Source organism: Eretmochelys imbricata, chromosome 6, assembly GCF_965152235.1.
Source record: "Eretmochelys imbricata isolate rEreImb1 chromosome 6, rEreImb1.hap1, whole genome shotgun sequence".
NCBI lineage: Eukaryota > Metazoa > Chordata > Testudines > Cheloniidae > Eretmochelys > Eretmochelys imbricata.
The window spans coordinates 8,146,572-8,167,817 of NC_135577.1; the positions used below are offsets into that span (position 1 = coordinate 8,146,572).

The 21,246-nt window shown below is 42.2% G+C and overlaps 1 protein-coding gene across 1 annotated transcript in view; it reads left to right on the forward strand.

Annotated features, from left to right (window-relative positions):
* The window catches only part of LOC144266048 (E3 ubiquitin-protein ligase rnf213-alpha-like), a 181,922-nt gene that overhangs the window by 108,232 nt on the left and 52,444 nt on the right, over positions 1-21,246 (forward strand). Inside the window, exons 33-44 of the mRNA XM_077819190.1 lie at positions 1,676-1,809; positions 1,930-2,025; positions 3,357-3,472; positions 4,718-4,846; positions 5,608-5,672; positions 6,369-6,519; positions 8,765-8,906; positions 12,208-12,381; positions 13,636-13,769; positions 15,801-15,958; positions 16,507-16,710; positions 20,419-20,612. Of these exons, the coding sequence (XP_077675316.1) occupies positions 1,676-1,809; positions 1,930-2,025; positions 3,357-3,472; positions 4,718-4,846; positions 5,608-5,672; positions 6,369-6,519; positions 8,765-8,906; positions 12,208-12,381; positions 13,636-13,769; positions 15,801-15,958; positions 16,507-16,710; positions 20,419-20,612 (1,697 nt within the window). The remainder of the gene's footprint in view (positions 1-1,675; positions 1,810-1,929; positions 2,026-3,356; positions 3,473-4,717; positions 4,847-5,607; positions 5,673-6,368; positions 6,520-8,764; positions 8,907-12,207; positions 12,382-13,635; positions 13,770-15,800; positions 15,959-16,506; positions 16,711-20,418; positions 20,613-21,246) is intronic.

A 21,246-nucleotide genomic window follows, 5' to 3' on the forward strand; every position in this document is an offset into this window, starting at 1 on the left:
GTCTATAAGTGGGAACAAATATTAGCTAATGGGCTCTTCAGTCTGCTTGGTATAACATGATCCCGTGGCTGGAAGTTGAAGCTAGACAAAATTCAGATTGGAAATGAAGCATACATTTTTAACAGTGAGGATTATTAATTATTGGAACAACTTACCAAGGGCTGTATTTGAACTCTATTAGTGGCAGTCTTAACACTGAGGTCAGATTTTTTAAAAAGTTCTGTTCTGCTTCAAACAGGAATTGTTCTGGGGAAATCCTATAGCCTGTGTTAGACAGGAGGCCAGACTAAATGATCACCATGGTCACTTCTGGCCTTGGAATCCATGAAGTTCTTGTCTTCCACAAATTCTTGCGGCAGTGAGTTCCACAGACTAATTACATGTTTGAAAAATTATTTCTTTTTATCAGTTTTGAATTCCCCACCTTTTATTTTCATTGACTGTCCCCTTGTTACTGTGTTATGAAACAGAGAGAACAGATGCTCCTTATATTGCTTCACTAGATTAGTGAGCATTTTAAAGATTTGGATCCAGCCCCCTTTTATTCATCTCCTTACTGTGGTAACAATCCCACTCCTTCAGTCTTTCTACAGAGCAGTGTTTTTCTAGGTTCTTTGACTTTGTCATTATAGGTAAAAAGTTTGTGGTTTTGAGAAACTAAGAAGTTCTATATATAAGAACATAGGAGTGGAAGGGACCTTCTGGAACATCTAGTCCCATCCTTGCTCACATAGGCAACTCTGTCAGATAATTCCCTTAATAAATTTATCAAGCTGCATCTTAAAACCAGTTTCTTCTAAATTTATTCATGGCCAATTTATCCCCATTTATTTTTGTGCCAACATTGTCCTTTAGCTTCACTTCTCACTCCATGGTTTTTACCCCCTGATGTATTTATAGAGAGCAATAGGATCCCCTCTCAGCCTTCATTTTGTTAGGCTAAACCACTCTTCCAGTATCATCTTGTAAGATCAGCTCTCCATTGCACTTAGTATCCTAGTAGCTCTTCTCTGCACCTGCTCAACTTTGAATTCATATGTAGGTGGGTTTCTGCTAAATGCCTATTTGCCTAACTCTGCATCTTACCCAGCTCTGTCTGCATCTTACCCAGCTATCCCAACCAGGCCTAAGATCCTCCCACCTTATTCACTTTCTGGGCTTTGGGCCAGTGAGAGAGAGTCATTATTATTGTGGCCATTGCAAGGAAACTCTTATGATCCACTGATGTTTGGTGTTGGTACCTCATGCTATGTCTTGTCAAAACCCATACAGCATGTGTCTGGAGGGGACATGTTTCAGAACAGGGCTTTCTCCCCTCCCAGTCAGTGCTGCCTCCAATGCCCCAGTTGTGGTGCTAGAGGGCGCTGTGCTGCAGGGAGTGGGGTGGGGGCTCTGTAGGGGGTGCTCTCCCCTCTCAGTCAGTGCTGATCCCAATGCCCCAGTGCAGTGCTAGGGAGCGCTGCGCTGCAGGAAATGGGGTGGTTCGTGGCTTTGGTTTTTCAACAAAAAAATCAACATTTTCCATGAGAGGGAAAAACCCATTTTCACATCAGTTCTATTGGGCAGCCATTCAAAAGTCCGGTAAAGGAATGATTTTTATTGCAGTTTTCCTATGTGTTTACAATAGCAAAATCAGGTGCAAAAATCTTGCCTAAATTGACCTTCTTTTTCATAGGTTTCTACACACGCCAGACTTCTAAACCAGAGAGATTTGGAAGTGGTAAGGGATAGGCTGAACCTCCAAAATAAAATCCGCTGTCTTTTTCTCAGTCAGTTTGACACAGAACATGCATTCCGCCAGGAACTTAGGTAACGAGTTTGTTTGGTCCTACTCTTTTTCTTTTTGTTTAGTCTTGTATGTGATTATTTTTTATGTCTTCAGTGTGATTTTTTAAAAAGTATCTAAAGAGACTTTTTCATCTTGTGCAGTAAGTTTTTCAGAGAATCGACAGAAGAGAAACTGCTTTTTGTCCAGTTCAACTTTGACGAGCCGCAGAGCAGCAAAAGGCTTCTTGCCTGTGCAAAGTAAGTAGCTTTTCTTATCATTTTAGGTCCCAATACAGTGGAGGAGTAAAGCATGTGCTTCAATGATTTGCTGAACTGGGGCCTTATAAAATAACCATGGTGGTTCTGTGCTAGTAGATCTTCCTGCTGATGGAATTTCCAGCTCTCCACTCCATTGCAGTGTCTGAGGGAGGCTGAATGGGAAAAATAAGGCTGTCAAAAGAATCTTGAAGGCCAGCTCGGCACCCAACCTTAAACAAAAGCAGGTTTTCCCATAATCCAGCCATTTTGGGAGCTGGGGCTTGGAGAAAAATCACCAGACTTGGCAACAGTCAGTACCCATTGCAAACAGCAGGGATGGCTGATTGTGCTGGTATCACCTCATATAATGGCAAAAACTCAAAAGCAGACTCAAGGCTGGTCTAAAACTTAAGTCAACCTTGCTACAAGTCTCAGGGGTGTGAAAAACTCATACCCTTGTATGTAGTTAAGGCAACCTAAGCCCCAGCGTAGACTGTACTAGGTTGATGGAAGAATGCTTCTGTCAACCTAGCTACTGCCTCTTGGGGAGGTGGATTATCTATAGCGACAGGAGAACCCCTCCCATTGCTCTAGTGAGTATCCACACTGAATCACTACGGTGGTGCAGCTGTGCCACTGTAGCGGTTTAAGGGTAGACATAGCCTTACTCTCAGACGTTACAGTGGAGAATGGAAACAGGGTGAAATACTGTCTTCACTGAAGTCAAAGGGAGCTTTGGCACTGATTTCAAGATATCAGGATTTCAACCAGAGGGAAGAGACTGCTAGAGAGACAGATAACACATCTTCTGTCTTGATTGTGGCCTAAAGGACCTACATGGAGAGGAGATTTCTGAATGCAAAAAAGGCAGAATGAGATCCAATGTCTGGGAGCTGAAATAGGGTGACCAGATGTCTAGATTTTATAGGGATACTCCCGATTTTTGTGTCTTTTTCTTATATAGGCTCCTATTCCCCGACCCCGTCCCGATTTTTCACACTTGCTGTCTGGTCACCCTAAGCTGAAATGAGACAAATTCAGACTAGAACTAAGGTGCAAATTGTTGACAGGGAGGGGAATTAACCATTGGAACAGCTCACCTAGGGATGGGGTGAATCTCCATCACTGGGAGTCTGTAAATCATGGCCGGGCATCTCTTTCTAAAAACTCAACTCTACCTCATGCAGAAGTTGTTGGACCGGATTCAGGAATCACCAAGTGAGATTCTTTCACCTGTGCTATCATGCAGAATGTCAGACTGGATGGTCAGAAGGTCTTTTCTGACCTGAAGATCTATGAAGTTATGAATCTTACTTCTGCTGTGTTTTCAGGTACTGCATAGTGGATGAGAGAAGAAAACCAAAAAAGACCAGTCCATCACATGTCGTCATCATAACCAAAGTCCCAAGGATACTTGGGGGGTGCAGCTACCTGGCATTCAGTGGTGGTAAGAATGTGTCTTGATTTGGAAAAAATTGAAAGCAAGAGGGATTGTTACAATTATTGCAACATTCTGAATAATTTTTAACCATCTTAATTGCTGTTCAGGGTGGAATCTTCAGTAGCATGTAAGGCCTGGAGTTTTAAAGGTATTTAGCTATTGCTGTGCTCACCATTGCAATGTCTAAGTCCCATTTTCTAAAGGGATTTAGGCACTCAGGACAGTCAATGGGATTTAGGCTCCTAGGTGCTTAAATCACATTTGAAATTGAGACTTAGGCTCCTAAATCAGTTCTGTGTTGCAATGCTGAGCATAGCAACACCTAAATAACTTTAAAGATCTGGGCCTAAGTGACTTAGAAGCATAACTACCATTTCAATAGAACTTGTGCTTTAAGTAACATGGGGGAAAACTAGTCAAAATTTAACCAAAAAGTGGAATTTCAACAAAAACAATTCCCCCCCCCCCCCCCGGCCCAGGAATCTGTTCTTTTTGGTGGGAATTCTTCACCCCAGCCCCCCTTTTAGATCAAAATTTGAAGTTTTGATGAAAAATGTCACAGAAATGTCAAAAATCAAAACAAATTCTGTTAGCTCTAGTTGGGAACTCTTAGGGGAAAAGGCTGGTGGTGCTGGATGTTCAAGAAAGTGAGCTTTCTCCCCAAATGATAAAAATCACACATGGACAGAAGGGTAGACTGTATCTGAGAAAGCAGTGACTCTGCAAGGATTTAGGGGTCACAGTGGACAAAGTAGCTCAGCATGAACTCCCAGTGCAATGCTGTGACAACAAGGGCTAATGCGATCCTTGGATGTATAAACAGGAGGAGTGAGGAGCAGTAGGGAGATGATTTTACCCCTGTATATGGCATTGGTGAGGCAAACACTAGAATACTGCATCCAGTTCTAATATTTATGTTTTAAAAAGGAGGTAAAAATTGGAGAAGGGGCAGAGCAGAGCCACAAAAATGATGGGAAGGCTGGAGAAAATGCCTTACAGTGCGAGACTTAACCACTGGAACAAACTACCAAGGGAAGTGGTGGATTCTCCATCCCTTTATATCTTCAAATCCAGATTACATGCCTGGCTGGAAAGATATGCAAGTTATTGGGCTCAATACAGGGGTAACTTGGTGCAATTTAATGGCCTGTGTTATACGGGAGGTCAGACTGATGATCTAATGGTCCCTTCTGGCCTAAAACTCTGTGATTCAATGACATTTTGTGGTCTATTCCATTTGTTCCTCTGCAGGTGGGTGGCGCACTGTTCATTTGGATGACCTGCTGCCTCCCGAGACCTTTGCAGCCAATCTGGGACAGCTCTCCAAAATGACAGTTGCTGAGATTTTCATGATCAGCACCCAGCAGGGAACCGACACAAGTAACTGAATTCTTGCTTTAAACCCATCTCTGATGTGTTGTTTTACCTTCTGCCGTTTCCCTGCCCCTATAAGGGGATGGTAACATCAGTGGAGTGAAGTTTAATCAGATAAGGAGACATCACCGTACATTTAAAAGCGACTGTGCAAATGGAGCTGTGGGGTTCCACGCACATTCCCTGTGAGGACTCAGTAGTGATTTAGGCTACACACCCGCACAGAGACGTAAGAGGGGGGTAGGGAATCCCGTCATGCTCCTGCCTGGGTCATCCAGTCCACGGGTCCACTTGCGCAGGAGTCAGAGGCAGTCATTGGGTTTACTATGCTGGCAATGGTGCCGTTGCACTGGGCCCACGCTTGGCAGGGGCTGTCGCTGTGCCTCAGTGGGTCACAACTGAGAATACCAGACTGCTGAGAAACGGGGCAGACTCACCCCAAATCGGTGGTTATTCTTCCATGAGAGCTACCAAACCACTCACAAAAGTAACTTCAGTCTCACCGCACTGGCTAACAAGAAGTCAGAAATGCAGTCTCCTTAGTCACTCCAGCCCTTGTTGAACCTCTAGAGTTAATGATGAGTGGTTATTTAAAACCAGTTTAATCAAACCAAGGGTTCTTCTGATCCAAAGGACCAGCCGCATACCCAGGTCAATGTAGGACTCCGATTTTACCCAGTAATCACACTGTTGCCAGTCCTTAAGTATCTAATATCTGAAGGTTTTGATGCAACAGATAAGTAACATGCAATTGCTCATCATTCAAGGTTGTCCAGAGGATTCTATTGCCCCTGAAGATGCTGAAAAATCCAATTACGCCCCAGAGGAAAATGTAAGTGTCTTATCTATCTTGCCTGCCATAAGTTAGAACTATCAAATCCAGTCTCACCTTTTCAGAAATAACAGGTCCAAATTGGGGAGGTCCCTGCTTCTCCGGTTTCACTGCCCAAGGGAGGAAAGGTTGCAGGGCATCACGCCTGGCGTTTTAGAGGAGAACACCAGCCATCCTCCCTTGTTAAGTAGTGTGGGAAAGGCATTAGGAGTAAGTTTCAGGACTTCTTGGTTCCATTTCTGGCTCTGTCACTGACTTCCTGTGTGACCTGGGGAAAGTCACTGAATGTCTCTGGCCTTCAGCTCCCCACCTGTGGCTGGGAGGGGGAATAGCACTGCCAACAACATGGGGATAAACTCATTGGTGTTTGTAAGGTGATCAGATATTGCAGAGATGGGGCAACATGAGACAGATACAGGAACTGCAGCCCTGAGATGCGGCACGTGCCTCCCCAAACTGCTACAGAGATTGCCAGGGAGCAGCTCAGATGCCATTCTGCAGGTGGCCATGAAAGTGAAGAGGAAGGATTATCTAGTATTCTGGGCACTAGCCTGGGACTCAGAAGACCTTCATTCAATTCTTTGCTTTGCTGCTGACTTGCTGTGTGTCCCTGAGTCAGTCCCTTGGTCTCTCAGTGTCTCAGTTCCCATCTGCCATATGGGGACAATAGCATTGCCCTGCCAAAAAATTTTCCAGCTGCAGCTGATCAACACTGAATTCATGATCAAACAAAGTGTCCAGAAAGCTGTGATCCAGCTGGAAGATAAGAAAGACAACAGCCAGCGAGCTACAGAAAGGATACAGATTCTCTGTGGTGCACTTTTTCAGTCTCAGAGCAAAAATAGATGTGAGTATAAATAAAAGGTCTTGCATTTGTGTGTGACTGGCCATTACAAGAACTTTTAAGAAAACAAATGGGATGGATTAGTGGTACAATAGCTAGGGCACTAGCTTTACAGCTGTGGATTCCTGGGTAAAAATATGCCATTTAGACATCAAATGAAAAATGAGTGTGGCGGTCTTTCATGTTGCTGTGCTGTCAACATTTGTTACGTTCTACACAATTATTCAAGGCAACTGTGCAATCGTCCTTAGTGATTAAATGGGATCCAACTTTAAACAAACTAATGTGTAAATATTTCAAACTAAGTAGATGGAAGGTGCTTTTTTTTAATGGAGAGAAACTATAGCCCAATGGTTCTCAACCTATTTACAGTTGTGGGCCACATCCAATACAACCTATACGGCTCTGAGGATGTCACATGGGCTGCTGTTCTGTGCTGATTGAGCCACAAGCAGTCCGCAGGCCACAGGTTGAGAACCACTGTGTCAGGTGACACTGAAAAGTGTCCATTTTCCTTGGAAAATGTTAACTTTTCATCGAAAAACTGAGCAACCAGCCAAAATCTAAAACCTTTCAATGCCACCCAAATGTCTCTTGGGAGCTGTAGTTTGATTACATCCATGCCCTCTTTCTCTTCTGTGGGCTGGGCTCCCAGCTGGACTACATTTCCCATGATGCTCTCTGACTATGGGAGTCCTATGATATATCTTAGTGCCTCAGGAAGTGGAGACACCATAGTGCATCGTGCGAGATGTCATCTGGCTGGGTTGCCTGGCCCATAGAGGAGAATGGAGCTATGGGGCACTTGTCACAGGACGCTTCTTCAGCTATCCAGTGTGCCTCATTGCATAGGTTGTTTCCATGGTCCCTAAAACACAGGATGCTTTTTCAGCTATCCAGTGTGCCTCATTGCATAGGTTGTTTCCACGGTCCCTAAAACACAAATATGCCCAGGCTGTTTCCTTTTCATCATGTATACCTTTATTCTTCAGTTCTCCAGCAAACAAAACATGACACAGGGACACTGCAGGAGGAGACTTCTACACAGCTTCTCTCCTCTGCACAACTCACCCTCTGAGCTCTTCCCCCACTTCCTGTTGCTCCCCATTATATTCTCCCCATTCCTGCTAATTGTCATCAATCCAGCAGTTACCACACAGGTTTTTGTAATCGACCAAGGGAAAGTGTTTAATTCCTCCCAGCCAAGCTTGCAGCCTTTTCTGTACTGCAGTGATGTCAGTGATCAGGGTGCTACAGCCAGCTCTCGGTCACAGGCACACAAACGATAACTCCCATGAGGCACCATGGTGGCATTTCAGAATCAACATTTTTTCATTTTAGATTTTTTTTGGCTGAAAAGTCAAAATCTTCCATGGGGAGAAAAGAAGTTCTAACTAGCTGTACTTTTAAATACTAGTGGACTGCTTCAGTTTCTAGCCCAGGTGGGAGTGGGTTTTGCTACAACATGGACGTAATTGCACTGAATTCAGTGGTATAATGACAGATCTACACCAGAGTAACTGAAAAAAGTGAGGGTATGTCTACACTTAAAATGCTGCAACTGCGCAGCTGCACCGCTGTAGCACTTTAGTGTAGACACTACCCACGCCGATGGGCTTCTACCATCAGTGCAGGTAATCCCTCTCACTGAGAGGCAATAACTAAGTCGACGCAAGAATTTGTCCATCAACCTAATGCTGCCTACACCAGGGGATAGGTCAGTGTAGCTACATCTCTTAGGGGTGTGGATTTTTCACCTGCTTGAGAGACATAGCTATGCCAATGTAAATCCCTAGTGTAGACCAGACCTGAGAGCCACATGGAACCCTCAGTTGCTACAGCTCACTTTTTTCCGTGAACCCTTTATCTAAGAGTTTCTTGATTCCAGTTGGAAGGTCAGATTGCTTAGGCCAAAGGAACTGTTTCAAAAAAGACAAACAGGAAATGTTTTTAGGAGAGTGGCCTTGAAAATATTTTTTTCCCTTCCCACATGGTAAATTTCAACTTTTTGTCCAGAAACCAAACACCTGAAAACTGGAAAAAGAATTGGCCCAAAACTGCTGTAATCCAAAACGTTTTTAGCTGAAAATTTTCAGGTTTTGGGTTTTCTGTCAAAAAATCAAAAATGTGAGGAAAGCAGAGGCTTTCTGCCCTATTTTTCATTTAGTTGAAAACACAATTTGCGATTAAGAAAATGTTGATCAGCCCTATTGTGAGATAAAGTGATTTATTTTTCTTTTATGGCTAGTTGCTCATCATTTTATGGTCATCTTGAAAAGGAGAATTTGTAACCTTTTACAAGAACGAGAGAAGCTGAGTGAGGAGCCTAGAGAGTGGATTTTCCGCAGAGCTCTGTCTAGTGAGTTCATACTTGAAGGCACTTCATTCAGGTAACGTTGTATGTTCTTCTATAGCTGCATCATGTTGGCCATTTGAATTTCAAATAGTTCCACTTTTTTGGAATACCAAAGAGATGTGATATGTTTGTTTCACGTCACTTAAAGGATTACTGTAAGGGGCTTGGGTACAACAGTGATGAGGTGGTATAAGAACTTATATAGAAGACTAGCATATGTTTTAAAAATCACAATTAATCAGGGTATTGGCAACAAAATCTTAGGTCATTCGACAGTTATAGGGTCTTCTTTATAACAAGAACAAAATTGATCAGCTGAATGAAATGTGCCGAACCCTGCAGATAAATAACTTGAAAGTTTTGGAAATTCATATTTATGGTATTCAGCCATTGCAGCCAGCTGACTCCCAAACTGCTTGAGAGACATCACCCAGCCAATGCTAAATTTGCTCCCTGTTTTGTCCTGTGTGGACGGGAAGGAGGGAGGGAAGGCTAGCTCAGTGGTTTGAGTATTGGCCTGCTAAACCCAGGGTTGGGAGTTCATAGATTCATAGATTCATAGATTCATAGATATTTAGGTCAGAAGGGACCATTATGATCATCTAGTCTGACCTCCTGCACAACGCAGGCCACAGAATTTCACCCACCACTCTTACAAAAAAAACCTCACACCTATATCTGTGCTATTGAAGTCCTCAAATTGTAGTTTAAAGACCTCAAGGAGCAGAGAATCCTCCAGCAAGTGACCCGTGCCCCATGCTACAGAGGAAGGCGAAAAACCTCCAGGGCCTCTTCCAATCTGCCCTGGAGGAAAATTCCTTCCCGACCCCAAATATGGCGATCAGCTAAACCCTGAGCATATGGGCAAGATTCATCAGCCAGATACTACAGAAAATTCTTTCCCAGGTAACTTGGACCTTACCCCATCTAAAACCCATCACAGGCCATTGGGCCTATTTACCATGAATATTTAATTACCAAAACCATGTTATCCCATCATACCATCTCCTCCATAAACTTATCGAGTTTAATCTTAAAGCAAGATAGATCTTTTGCCCCCACTACTTCCCTCGGAAGGCTATTCCAAAACTTCACTCCTCTGATGGTTAGAAACCTTCGTCTAATTTCTAATCTAAATTTCCTAGTGGCCAGTTTATATCCATTTGTTCTTGTGTCCACATTGGTACTGAGTTTAAATAATTCCTCTCCCTCTCTGGTATTTATCCCTCTGATATATTTATAGAGAGCAATCATATCTCCCCTCAGCCTTCTTTTAGTTAGGCTAAACAAGCCAAGCTCCCTGAGTCTCCTTTCATAAGACAAGTTTTCCATTCCTCGGATCATCCTAGTAGCCCTTCTCTGTACCTGTTCCAGTTTGAATTCATCCTTCTTAAACATGGGAGACCAGAACTGCACACAGTACTCCAGGTGAGGTCTCACCAGTGCCTTATATAACGGTACTAAAACCTCCTTATCCCTACTGGAAATACCTCTCCTGATGCATCCCAAGACGACATTAGCTTTTTTCACAGCCATATCACATTGGCAGCTCATAGTCATCCTATGATCAACCAATACTCCAAGGTCCTTTTCCTCCTCCGTTACTTCTAGTTGATGCGTCCCTAGCTTATAACTAAAATTCTTGTTATTAATCCCTAAATGCATGACCTTACACTTCTCACTATTAAATTTCATCCTATTCCTATTACTCCAGTTTACAAGGTCATCCAGATCCTCCTGTAGGGTATCCCTGTCCTTCTCTAAATTAGCAATACCTCCCAGCTTTGTATCATCTGCAAACTTTATTAGCACACTCCCACTTTTTGTGCCCAGGTCAGTAATAAAAAGATTAAATAAGATTGGTCCCAAAACCGATCCCTGAGGAACTCCACTGGTAACCTCCCTCCAACTTGACAGTTCACCTTTCAGTAGGACCCGTTGTAGTCTCCCCTTTAACCAATTCCCTATCCACCTTTCAATATTCCTATTGATGCCCATCTTATCCAATTTAACTAATAATTCCCCATGTGGCACCGTATCAAACGCCTTACTAAAATCTAAGTAAATTAGATCCACTGCGTTTCCTTTATCTAAAAAATCTGTTACTTTCTCAAAGAAGGAGATCAGGTTGGTTTGGCACGATCTACCTTTTGTAAAACCATGTTGTATTTTGTCCCAATTACCATTGACTTCAATGTCCTTAACTACCTTCTCCTTCAAAATTTTTTCCAAGACCTTGCATACTACAGATGTCAAACTAACAGGCCTATAATTACTTGGATCACTTTTTTTCCCTTTCTTAAAAATAGGAACTATGTTAGCAATCCTCCAATCATACGGTACAACCCCTGAGTTTACAGATTCATTAAAAATTCTTGCTAATGGGCTTGCAATTTCTTGTGCCAATTCTTTTAATATTCTTGGATGAAGATTATCTGGGCCCCCCGATTTAGTCCCATTAAGCTGTTTGAGTTTCGCTTCTACCTCAGATATGGTGATGTCTACCTCCATATCCTCATTCCCATTTATCATGCTACCATTATCCCTAAGATCCTCTTTAGTCTTATTAAAGACTGAGGCAAAGTATTTGTTTAGATATTGGGCCATGCCTAGATTATCCTTGACCTCCACTCCATCCTCAGTTTTTAGCGGTCCCACTTCTTCTTTCTTTGTTTTCTTCCTATTTATATGACTATAGAACCTTTTACTATTGGTTTTAATTCCCTTTGCAAGGTCCAACTCTACTTGACTTTTAGCCTGTCTCACTTTATCCCTACATATTCTGACCTCAATAAGGTAGCTTGCCTTACTGATCCCTCCCTTCTTCCACTCCCTATATGCTTTCTGCTTTTTCTTAATTACCTCTCTAAGATGCTTGCTCATCCAGCTTGGTCTACAACTCCTGCCTATGAATTTTTTCCCCTTTCTTGGGATGCAGGCTTCCGATAGCTTCTGCAGCTTTAATTTAAAATAATCCCAGGCCTCCTCTACCTTTAAACCCATAAATTCTTCAGTCCAATCCACTTCCCTAACTAATTTCCTTAATTTTAATCTTAGTTCAATCCTTGAGGGGGCCATTTAGGGATCTGGGGCAAAAATTGGGGATTGGTCCTGCTTTGAGCAGGGGGCCTAGACTAGATGACCTCCTGAGGTCCCTTCCAACTCTGATAGTCTATGATTCTATGATGACTATGATTGTTGGATATTTACATAGTTGTATCTTAGGGCCCAGCCCTGCAAAGCAACCCTCATGTTACAGACACACAGAATGAGCTGATTAAGCAGGGGGAGGTGAAAGAATTATTTTATAAGATATGTTTTTCCTTGTTTTTAAGACATGCTGTCTGGAATCATTTGGAAGACATTGTGGCAAATATGTTTGCTCAAATTCTAGCAATAATTGATGCAAACAACAACTTGGATCATATCTCTCAAGAAACTCCTTTCTCTGACCTCTGGCTCCAGATGTTCAAAGATGAATCATTTCTGAAGATTAAGTATACTAGCAAGTAAGAAACCACTAGGAAAGCTCGGACTCTCAGGATTAGATCTGAGTGGGAAACATGATGGAGAGTGTGTTTATTAAATAAGTACATGCGCAAGGAAGTGGGAAAGCAACAAATGTATAGAAGAATTAAGCCATGGAACTCACTGTATCAGAACTGTATGGAACTCACTGTATTGGAAGCCAGAAATTTAGTAGTTCTATTTAAACACAAGTAATCCCAGACAAATATGTGCACAGAATTACAGGCAAAGTCATTTCTGCCAGTTTTTATATGCATCATTATTTATTAGGGTTAGGAGGAGGAGGAGTATTTATAGATCCATAGATTTAAAAATCAGAAGGGAGTTTTAGAATAATAGAACCACAGGGTTAGAAGGGACAACAAGGGTCATCTAGTCCTAATCACTGATCTCTTTCAGGCCCCTCCCCCTGGGCACAGTTTATTAATTCACAAACTAACACAAAACAAAGTTATTCCCCTGCTGTAGGGGCCCAGAGGCCTTTCACTCTGCATTTGTCTGCTGCAGAGTAAGTCACAGGAGCCAGCCTCTTCGCTGACTGAGTACTCTCAGCCCTTTAGAGAGAACACTTGACCCCCTCCTAGCCAGGTCAGATAGAAGAATAGGCTGGCTGGCCCCAGGCCTATGGCCCCTAAAGGGGCAGACCACCCTTTTACAAAGGGGACAATAGATGAAATTGAAAGGCAGCAAATTCAAAACCAATCAAAGGAAATATTTTTTCCCCCACACAACATGTAATTATCCTCTGGAACTTACTGCCACAGGAAGTCATTGAGGCTAAGAACTTAACAAGATTCAAAAAGGGCCTGGACATTTCTAAGGATCACAAGAATATTCAGAGTTAACATATTGAATGCTGACAAAAAGTTTGGAAAGGATATTAAACCTTATGTTTCAATGCTTAAACCAATTCCTAATTGTTAGACACCTAATGTAGGAGGCAGATTACCTCCCATCTACTCCTGTGGGTTTTGACACCTTCCTCTGCAGTATCTGGTGCTGTTGGAGAGAGGAGATCGAGTTAGACTGACCTTGGCTCTGATCCCACCTGGCAGTTTCTCTTTTTTATTGAATTCCTTTCTAGGCATGTTTATCTTTTAAATGAAGAACATGTCTAGAGATGACTGAGGGGAATAAGACACATCTCTAAATTGCTTAACTCTCTCTCTCTCTCTTTTATATATATAAATGTGTGTGTGGGTGTGTATATGTTTCTTTGTTTTTAAACACTCAAGGGCCCCTGATGCTAAGATTTCCGTGTTGTCAATGAGCGAAGACCCCAGCCTGTCCATGTTGTGCTGCTTTCCATTCAGCTGGGTTCTGAAAGCTCGCCTGGACAAGATATGGGAGACAGTCCATCGGGTGAAAGGTAACTTCACACTTTCTGCATCTATTAAAATTAACTGCAAAAGAAAATATGGGACCCAATTCTCCTCTCTCTTTTGCCAAGGTTAATCCAGATCAGGTTTCTAGAAGAGCTACGTGGGATGGAGATTTCCCATAAAAGAGAGCTCTGTAGTCTAGCATAGAGAAGCAGAACAAGATCCACTGCATGGGATCTGAAGGGAGACAAATTCACACAGGAAATTAGTACATTTTTAACAGGGAGGGAAATTAACCATTGGCCCAGCTCCCCTAGGTATGGGGTGGAATGTCCATCACTTGGAGTCTTGGTTGTGCTTAAGTAAAGTTGGTTGAAAAATTTTAATCAAAACAGTTTGGTGTCAGAAAATGCCATCTTGAGAACTGAAATTTTTCATGAAATTGTGTTAATTTAGATGAAATGTTGTTAGAAAACAAATTGGGGAAAACTAGAAAATGTCAAAGTATCTTGTTTCAACGTTTTCAGAATAAAAGTTTCATTCATTTTTTTTTTGGTTCTAAATGACATTGTTTTGATGTTTTTGTTTTTTATACATAAAAAATTAAATTAAAAATGGTCAAATCAAAATAAACCATTGCAAATTTATCAAAATTAATCATCTTGATTGTCCCAAACCAAAAAAATCATAACTTAATTTTGTCACAATTTTCAGATTTTGGCTTTTTGTTATGATTTGTGACAAAAAATGCAAAATGTCAAAATTTTCCATGGGACAGAAATTGATTTTCCAATCAGCTCTAATTGTAATGCAGTCAAATGCAAGTATTAAAGAATATAGGTCACTCTTACCAGATGGTGGACTGTATCCTGGAAATCAGTGACTTGGGAAAGGAATCTGCAGATAGATCTGGGGATGTAGGTACTCTCAGACATGCAAATCAGTAGGGCCTATGCTTAAACTTTTGCTCCTTAAAGGAGTCTTGCTGGTGGGGGAAAGAGTTCCTCATTGAAGATTGCCCTATTAGACTGTCCGAGCTTCCTTGTCCTTTGCGAACTCCAGTCCTTCATTGCTTGAAGGAATCACAATTGCTCCACTCCCCACCCAACTAAAATGACCTAGAACACTGCATCATAATTCAAACAAGTAACCATTTATAATGGAGAAAAACAGGATTCCCATTGCCCTACCATGCCTATACTCTTGTCCCACATTCACTTGCATATTAATAATTACTAAACAATATTTATAGTAAAAAGAAAAGGAGTACTTGTGGCACCTTAGAGACTAACCAATTTATTTGAGCATGAGCTTTCGTGAGCTACAGCTCACTTCATCAGATGTATACCGTGGAAACTGCAGCAGACTTTATATATACACAGAGAATATGAAACAATACCTCCTCCCACCCCACTGTCCTGCTGGTAATAGCTTATCTAAAGTAATCGTCAGGTTAGGCCATTTCCAGCACAAATCCAGGTTTTCTCACCCTCCACCCCCCCACACAAATTCACTCTCCTGCTGGTGATAGCCCATCCAAAGTGACAACTCTTTACACAATGCGCATGATAATGAAGTTAGGCCATTTCCTGCACAAATCCAGGTTGAGGGAGTGAGAGAACCTGGATTTGTGCAGGAAATGGCCTAACTTCATTATCATGCACATTGTGTAAGGAGTTGTCACTTTGGATGGGCTATCACCAGCAGGAGAGTGAATTTGTGTGGGGGGGTGGAGGGTGAGAAAACCTGGATTTGTGCTGGAAATGGCCTAACCTGACGATTACTTTAGATAAGCTATTACCAGCAGGACAGTGGGGTGGGAGGAGGTATTGTTTCATATTCTCTGTGTATATATAAAGTCTGCTGCAGTTTCCACGGTATACATCTGATGAAGTGAGCTGTAGCTCACGAAAGCTCATGCTCAAATAAATTGGTTAGTCTCTAAGGTGCCACAAGTACTCCTTTTCTTTTTGCGAATACAGACTAACACGGCTGTTACTCTGAAACCTGTCAATATTTATAGTGATTTACTATAATTCAATAAGCCCCTCTCCTTTGCTCATTCTGTGTCATCCTAGATTATCCAAAGGACCCTACTATGGACTCTGCTGAGATGTTTCAAAGCTCTATCTTGAACATGCCAGTGCCAGATGGCAATAGTCCAGAAATGGTTCAGCATTATGCCAGTGATTTTGTGAGGATGGCTTTTCCAGGGCAAGATGTTCAGGTTTATGAGGTAAACGGGTTTCTGCAGAAAAGCACTTTTAAACATCACCAGGCTGAATGGTTGGGATGGGGTTACCAATGGTATAGCAGACAATTTAAACTTAATGCAGAAAAAAATAAAAAACTTAGGGCCAGTTCCACAGCTGGTGTTAATCAGCCCTTACTCCATTGGGGTCATTGGGGGCAGATTGCCAGCTCATGCAGAATATTTTCAATTTTTTGTAAATTTTTTTTTTATTGAAAAGGTCTTGCCTCAGCTTTTTGGAAAAAAGGTTTTGGATTTTTAACAGTCAAAATTTTCTGCCAAAAATAAAACCACTTCCTGTCCGCTTCTGCTGTTTTTTGATAAACGCACTTTACTGAAACACTGTATTTGCTCTTAAATTACTGCTAAGTGTTCTCAACTTTAACTGCATTTTAACAACATTTTTGACTGGGGTAAGAGTGTCATACATCTTTCATTAAACACAGCAGCAACAGAGAACTTAATTCTATGGGTCAATCTCTATTATTGTGGTTGACGATGAGTAGAAATAATACTTTTTATTTTATCACCAGATTTTGTCTAATGTTCTCGTAACGGGTGCGAAGCGGCTCTGCACCTCTTTGGCACATGACAACGTGGGGTTTTCCCTGATTTGGCTGCACATTGAATATTTCTACCTACAAGAGAATTATCAGCTGTTCATCAATTTAGTAAAGAACGAGGAGACTCTAACCAGTGAGCTGCTGAAAGTTTATGAAGAAGACACAACTAAAATGGTGAGCGAGGTTATCTGAATAGTTTTTCACTGTAGATCTTTTCAACATATAATTGTAAATGGAGAATCATCATCAAGTGGGTGTTTTTACTGGATCCGACAAGGACTGGTCCTTCACCGTACGCTATTCAACATTTTTATTGATTATCTGGAAGAAAACATCAAATCATCACTGATAAAATTTGCAGTTGACACAAAGATTGGGGGAGTGGTAAATAATGGAGAACAGTCACTGATATAGAGCGATCTGGATTTCTTGGTAAGGTAGGTGCAAGAAAAAAATATGCATTTTAATACAGCTAAATGCATATGTATAGGAAAAAAGAATGTAGGCATATTTACAGGATGGGGGACTCTATCCTGTGAATCAGTGATTCTGAAAAAGATTTGGGGGTCATGGTGATTAATCAGCTTATCATGAACTGCCAGTGTGATGCTGTTAGCAAAAGAGTGAATGCAATCCCAGGATACATAAACAGGGGAATCTTGAGTAGGAGTGGGGAGGTTGCATTTATATTTGGCACTGGTGTGACTGCTGCTGGAGTACTGTGTCCAGTTCTGGTGTCCACAGGTGATAGAGTGATAGAATCAAGGAGCTCAATTAAGAGAAAGCTCAGGGGTGAGTTGAGTAAAGACTATAAGTACCAACATGGGGAACAAATATTTGATGATTAGATCTTTAGTCTAGAAAATAAAAGTATAACAAGACCCAGTGGCTCAAAGTTGAAGCTAGACAAGTTCAGATTGGAAATAAGGTATAATTTTTTAACAGTGAGAGGAATTATCCATTGGAATAATTTACTAAGGGTCATGGTGGACTCTCCATCACTGGCAATTTTTCAATCCAGATTGGATGTTTTTCTAAAAGATCTGCTCTAGTTCAAAGAGGAAATAATTCAGGAAGGTCCTATGGCCTGTGTTAGGCAGGAAGTCAAACTAGGTGATCACAGTGGTAATCTCTAATTCTAGGAATCCTCCATGTATTTCTCCGCTTCCAATCATAGAATCTGTAGAACCATAGGGTTAGAAGGGACCACAAGGGTCATATAGTCTAGCCCAGTGGTTCTCAAAGCTGGTCCGCCGCTTGTTCAGGGAAAGCCCCTGGCGGGCTGGGCCGGGCCAGTTTGTTTACCTGCCATGTCCACAGGTTCGGCCGATAGCGGCTCCCACTGGCCGCGGTTCGCCACTCCAGGCTAATGGGGGCTGCGGGAAGCGATGCAGGCCGAGGGATGTGCTGGCTGCCCTTCCCGCAGCCCCCATTGGCCTGGAGCGGCGAACCGCGGCCAGTGGGAGCCGTGATCGGCCGAACCTGCGGACGCAGCAGGTAAACAAACCAGCCCGGCCCACCAGGGGCTTACCCTGAACAAGCGGCGGACCAGCTTTGAGAACCACTGGTCTAGCCCACTGCCAAAATGCAGGATTTGTTGTGCCTAAACCATCCAAGGCAGATGGATCCAGTCTCCTTTTGAAAACCTACAGTGAAGGAGCTTCCAGGACATCTCTGGACCGTTTGTTCCATTGTCCTACTGTTCTTACAGTTAGGAAGTTTTTCCTGAGATTTGATCTAAATCTGATATGCTGTAGGTTGAACCCATTGCCTCTTGTCCTGCCCTCTCTGGCAAGAGAGAACAACTTTTCTCCGTCTTTTTTTATGGCAGCCTGTAACTGTGCCTCCATGGGTCACAACTGAGAATACCAAATTCAGGCCAAACCCCTGAGAAATAGGGCAGATACACCCCAAAACTGGTGGTTAATCTTCAATAGGATATACCAAACCAGCAACAAAAGTAAACTTCTGTTGCACCACACTGGCGAACAAAAAGTCAGGAACGCAGTTTTCTTAGGTATTTTAATCATAGAACCATAGAATATCAGGGTTGTATGGTGGTAATACAAGTCCTTGTATTACCACCAAAAACACTGGATTTAAAGACGATTGGTTCTTTAAAACCAGTCTCATCAAACAAAATGTTCTTCTGATCCCAAAGGACCAGCCACACACCCTGGTCCATATATAACTTAGATCTTACCCAAAAATCACGCTGATGCCAATCTTTTGTTAGCTAAAATCAAAAGGTTTTTTTTATAAAAAGAAAGAAAGAAAGGTGAGAGTTAAAATTGGTTAAAGGAATCAAATACATACAATAAATGCAAAGTTCTTGGTTCAGGATTGTAGCAGTGATGGAATAAACTGCTGGTCTAAGTCAAGTCTCTGGTTGCTTCCAAATCCTTGAAAGGTCCTCATTCCCTTGGTTTGAATGCTCCCATTAGTATAAGTCCATAGTCCAGAGGCTGGAGCAGGAAAGAGGCAAAATGGAGGGCCTTTTATAGCTTCTGCTATGTGGAGGGAAACCCCTTGTTTCAAACAAAGCCCTCAGCACAGCTAGTGGAAAATCACAGGTGACAAGATAGTATTTGAAGTCACATGGGCAAGTCACATGTCCATGCATGATTCTGCTCGGATGCAGTAGAAGCCATTACCTATATCTCAAACAGCACATTCACAGGAAAGTCCATTCAAGGTAGATGGGCATCTTCCATTGTGAGTTAAATGTTCTTTTGATGGGCCACTCAATTTGAATAGCCCTTCCAAGATGTGTAGGCAAATACCTTGTGGGCCTTACCCCAGGAGCAAACATTTGAAATCCAGGTACAGAGCCAATAGTCATAACTTCTCTACATCCGTTCTATACATTGGTGACCAAAATTGGACACACTACTCCATCCAAGGCCTAATTAGCGTTGAGTAGAGCGGTACTATCACCTCCCATGACTTGCGTGCTCTGCCTTTGTTACTGCAACCCCAAACTGCGTTTGCTTTTTTTGCAGTAGTTTCACCCTGCTGACTCGTGTTGAGGTTGTGATCCACCAAAAATCCCAGATCCTTCTCAGCAGTGCTGCTGCCGAGTCACATGTGCTTTTTATCATATAACATTCATTGCACTGGGAGATGATCACTACAATTTTAAGCTGGTTTTGTTTGATGCAAGTGCTGTCAACACTGGACCAGGAGCTGTATTATCCAAACCAGTTTTAACCACTCTTTAAAAATGGCTTATCCCTGCCCTGGCCTTGTCCACAATAACAAGCCAAACCAGCTTAAATCTTGTTGAAGCTTGAACCAGTTTAATACCATGGTTAAGGGCTGGCTCCCACTCCCCTTGATGTCAGCGGGAAGGTGGATTGATTTCATGGGGAATTAGATCAGGCTTCAAACTTGGTTAAGTAACAAGATCCTCAACTCAGGGCACTTAGGTCCTGAAGAGGAGGGGGAATGATATTCTGTGGCACTCCATTATGGTGTGCACTGCTTGTAAACAAGTGTGGGATTTCTCTCCCTCTGTTCCATTAAGGTACTGCTTGTTCCTTTGCCTCGGCAGCTGGATGTATAACACACTGGTGCAGCAGTCGTGATTTATCTCGGCTGCTACTCCTTTCTTGCCATTAATGGGGTTATCCCTTTAGCTCAGATGGTAAGGGTCTTTGCTGCTCCCTGCTGATGATCATGTCTTGCCTGTGTGTGCGTATATATATATATGTGTGTGGGCAGCCACAGGTCGTTCCTTCGTAACCTGCTCCAGTTCTGTTGCTTCAGTTCTTCAGCAAGCGATACTCCTGCCCTGTCATTTTATCTGCTCTATGCTTCCTACCCTGAAACACAATAGCTAGCTCTGAAACTCACAGGATCTGTTTTTAAATGTCATTTTAGTTTGTAGCTCTTGATGCCATGAGCATCATCCTGAAGCAGCTGCAGCCCACAGAGAAGGAGCTTCTGCCATTCAACGCCTGCCTGAGCTGGCTGAAAAGGATCAAGTCCATTAAGCACATTCTGGAGCTGATCACATTGGACGACTACCAGATGAGACTTTACTGTAACAAAAGGAAATTATTGAAGAGCGTATTGTGAGTGTTACCCCCCTCCCACCAAAATCATGTCTATGTATTTTAAAGAATATAAACTTTGTTAAAACACATAATAGTCAAAAATTTTCTGTTAAACCTTTTTTTTCCCAGACAAAAAGATGGGTTTGCCATTAAACAATTTTTTTGCAAAAAGTGTCAGATTTTCTCCAAATATTCTGAATTTATACAGAAAAACTTGCAAACTAAAAATTTAAAATTTTTTGATTTTTTGCAATTTTTTTTACCAAAAACTTCAGTTACTGAAAAAATTGGGGGGTTTGTTTTTTCAGTGAAAAGTCATAATTTTCCACGGGGGAAAAACCTCCATGTTCCAATCAACTCTGTCAGATGGTGGCTCAGTGTTTGCTATGGCCTCAATAGTGGCCGGCCTCCATAGAAGATAAAAGCCAGCTGTGTTACTCTATTAATTCAAATGTAAACATCCTAGATCCCGTCACTAGTCCCTGATGTCCCCCTTCCTCGTCCTCTGTGATGCTATTTACACCTGCGCAGACTGGATGTAAATGTCTGCTACATCAGACTTCCCCCTCACACCAGTGGGAATGTTTTACACGTATGTAAATAATGAGGCAGGGCACCAGTCTATGGAGGATCAGAGCCATTAATGGAACAG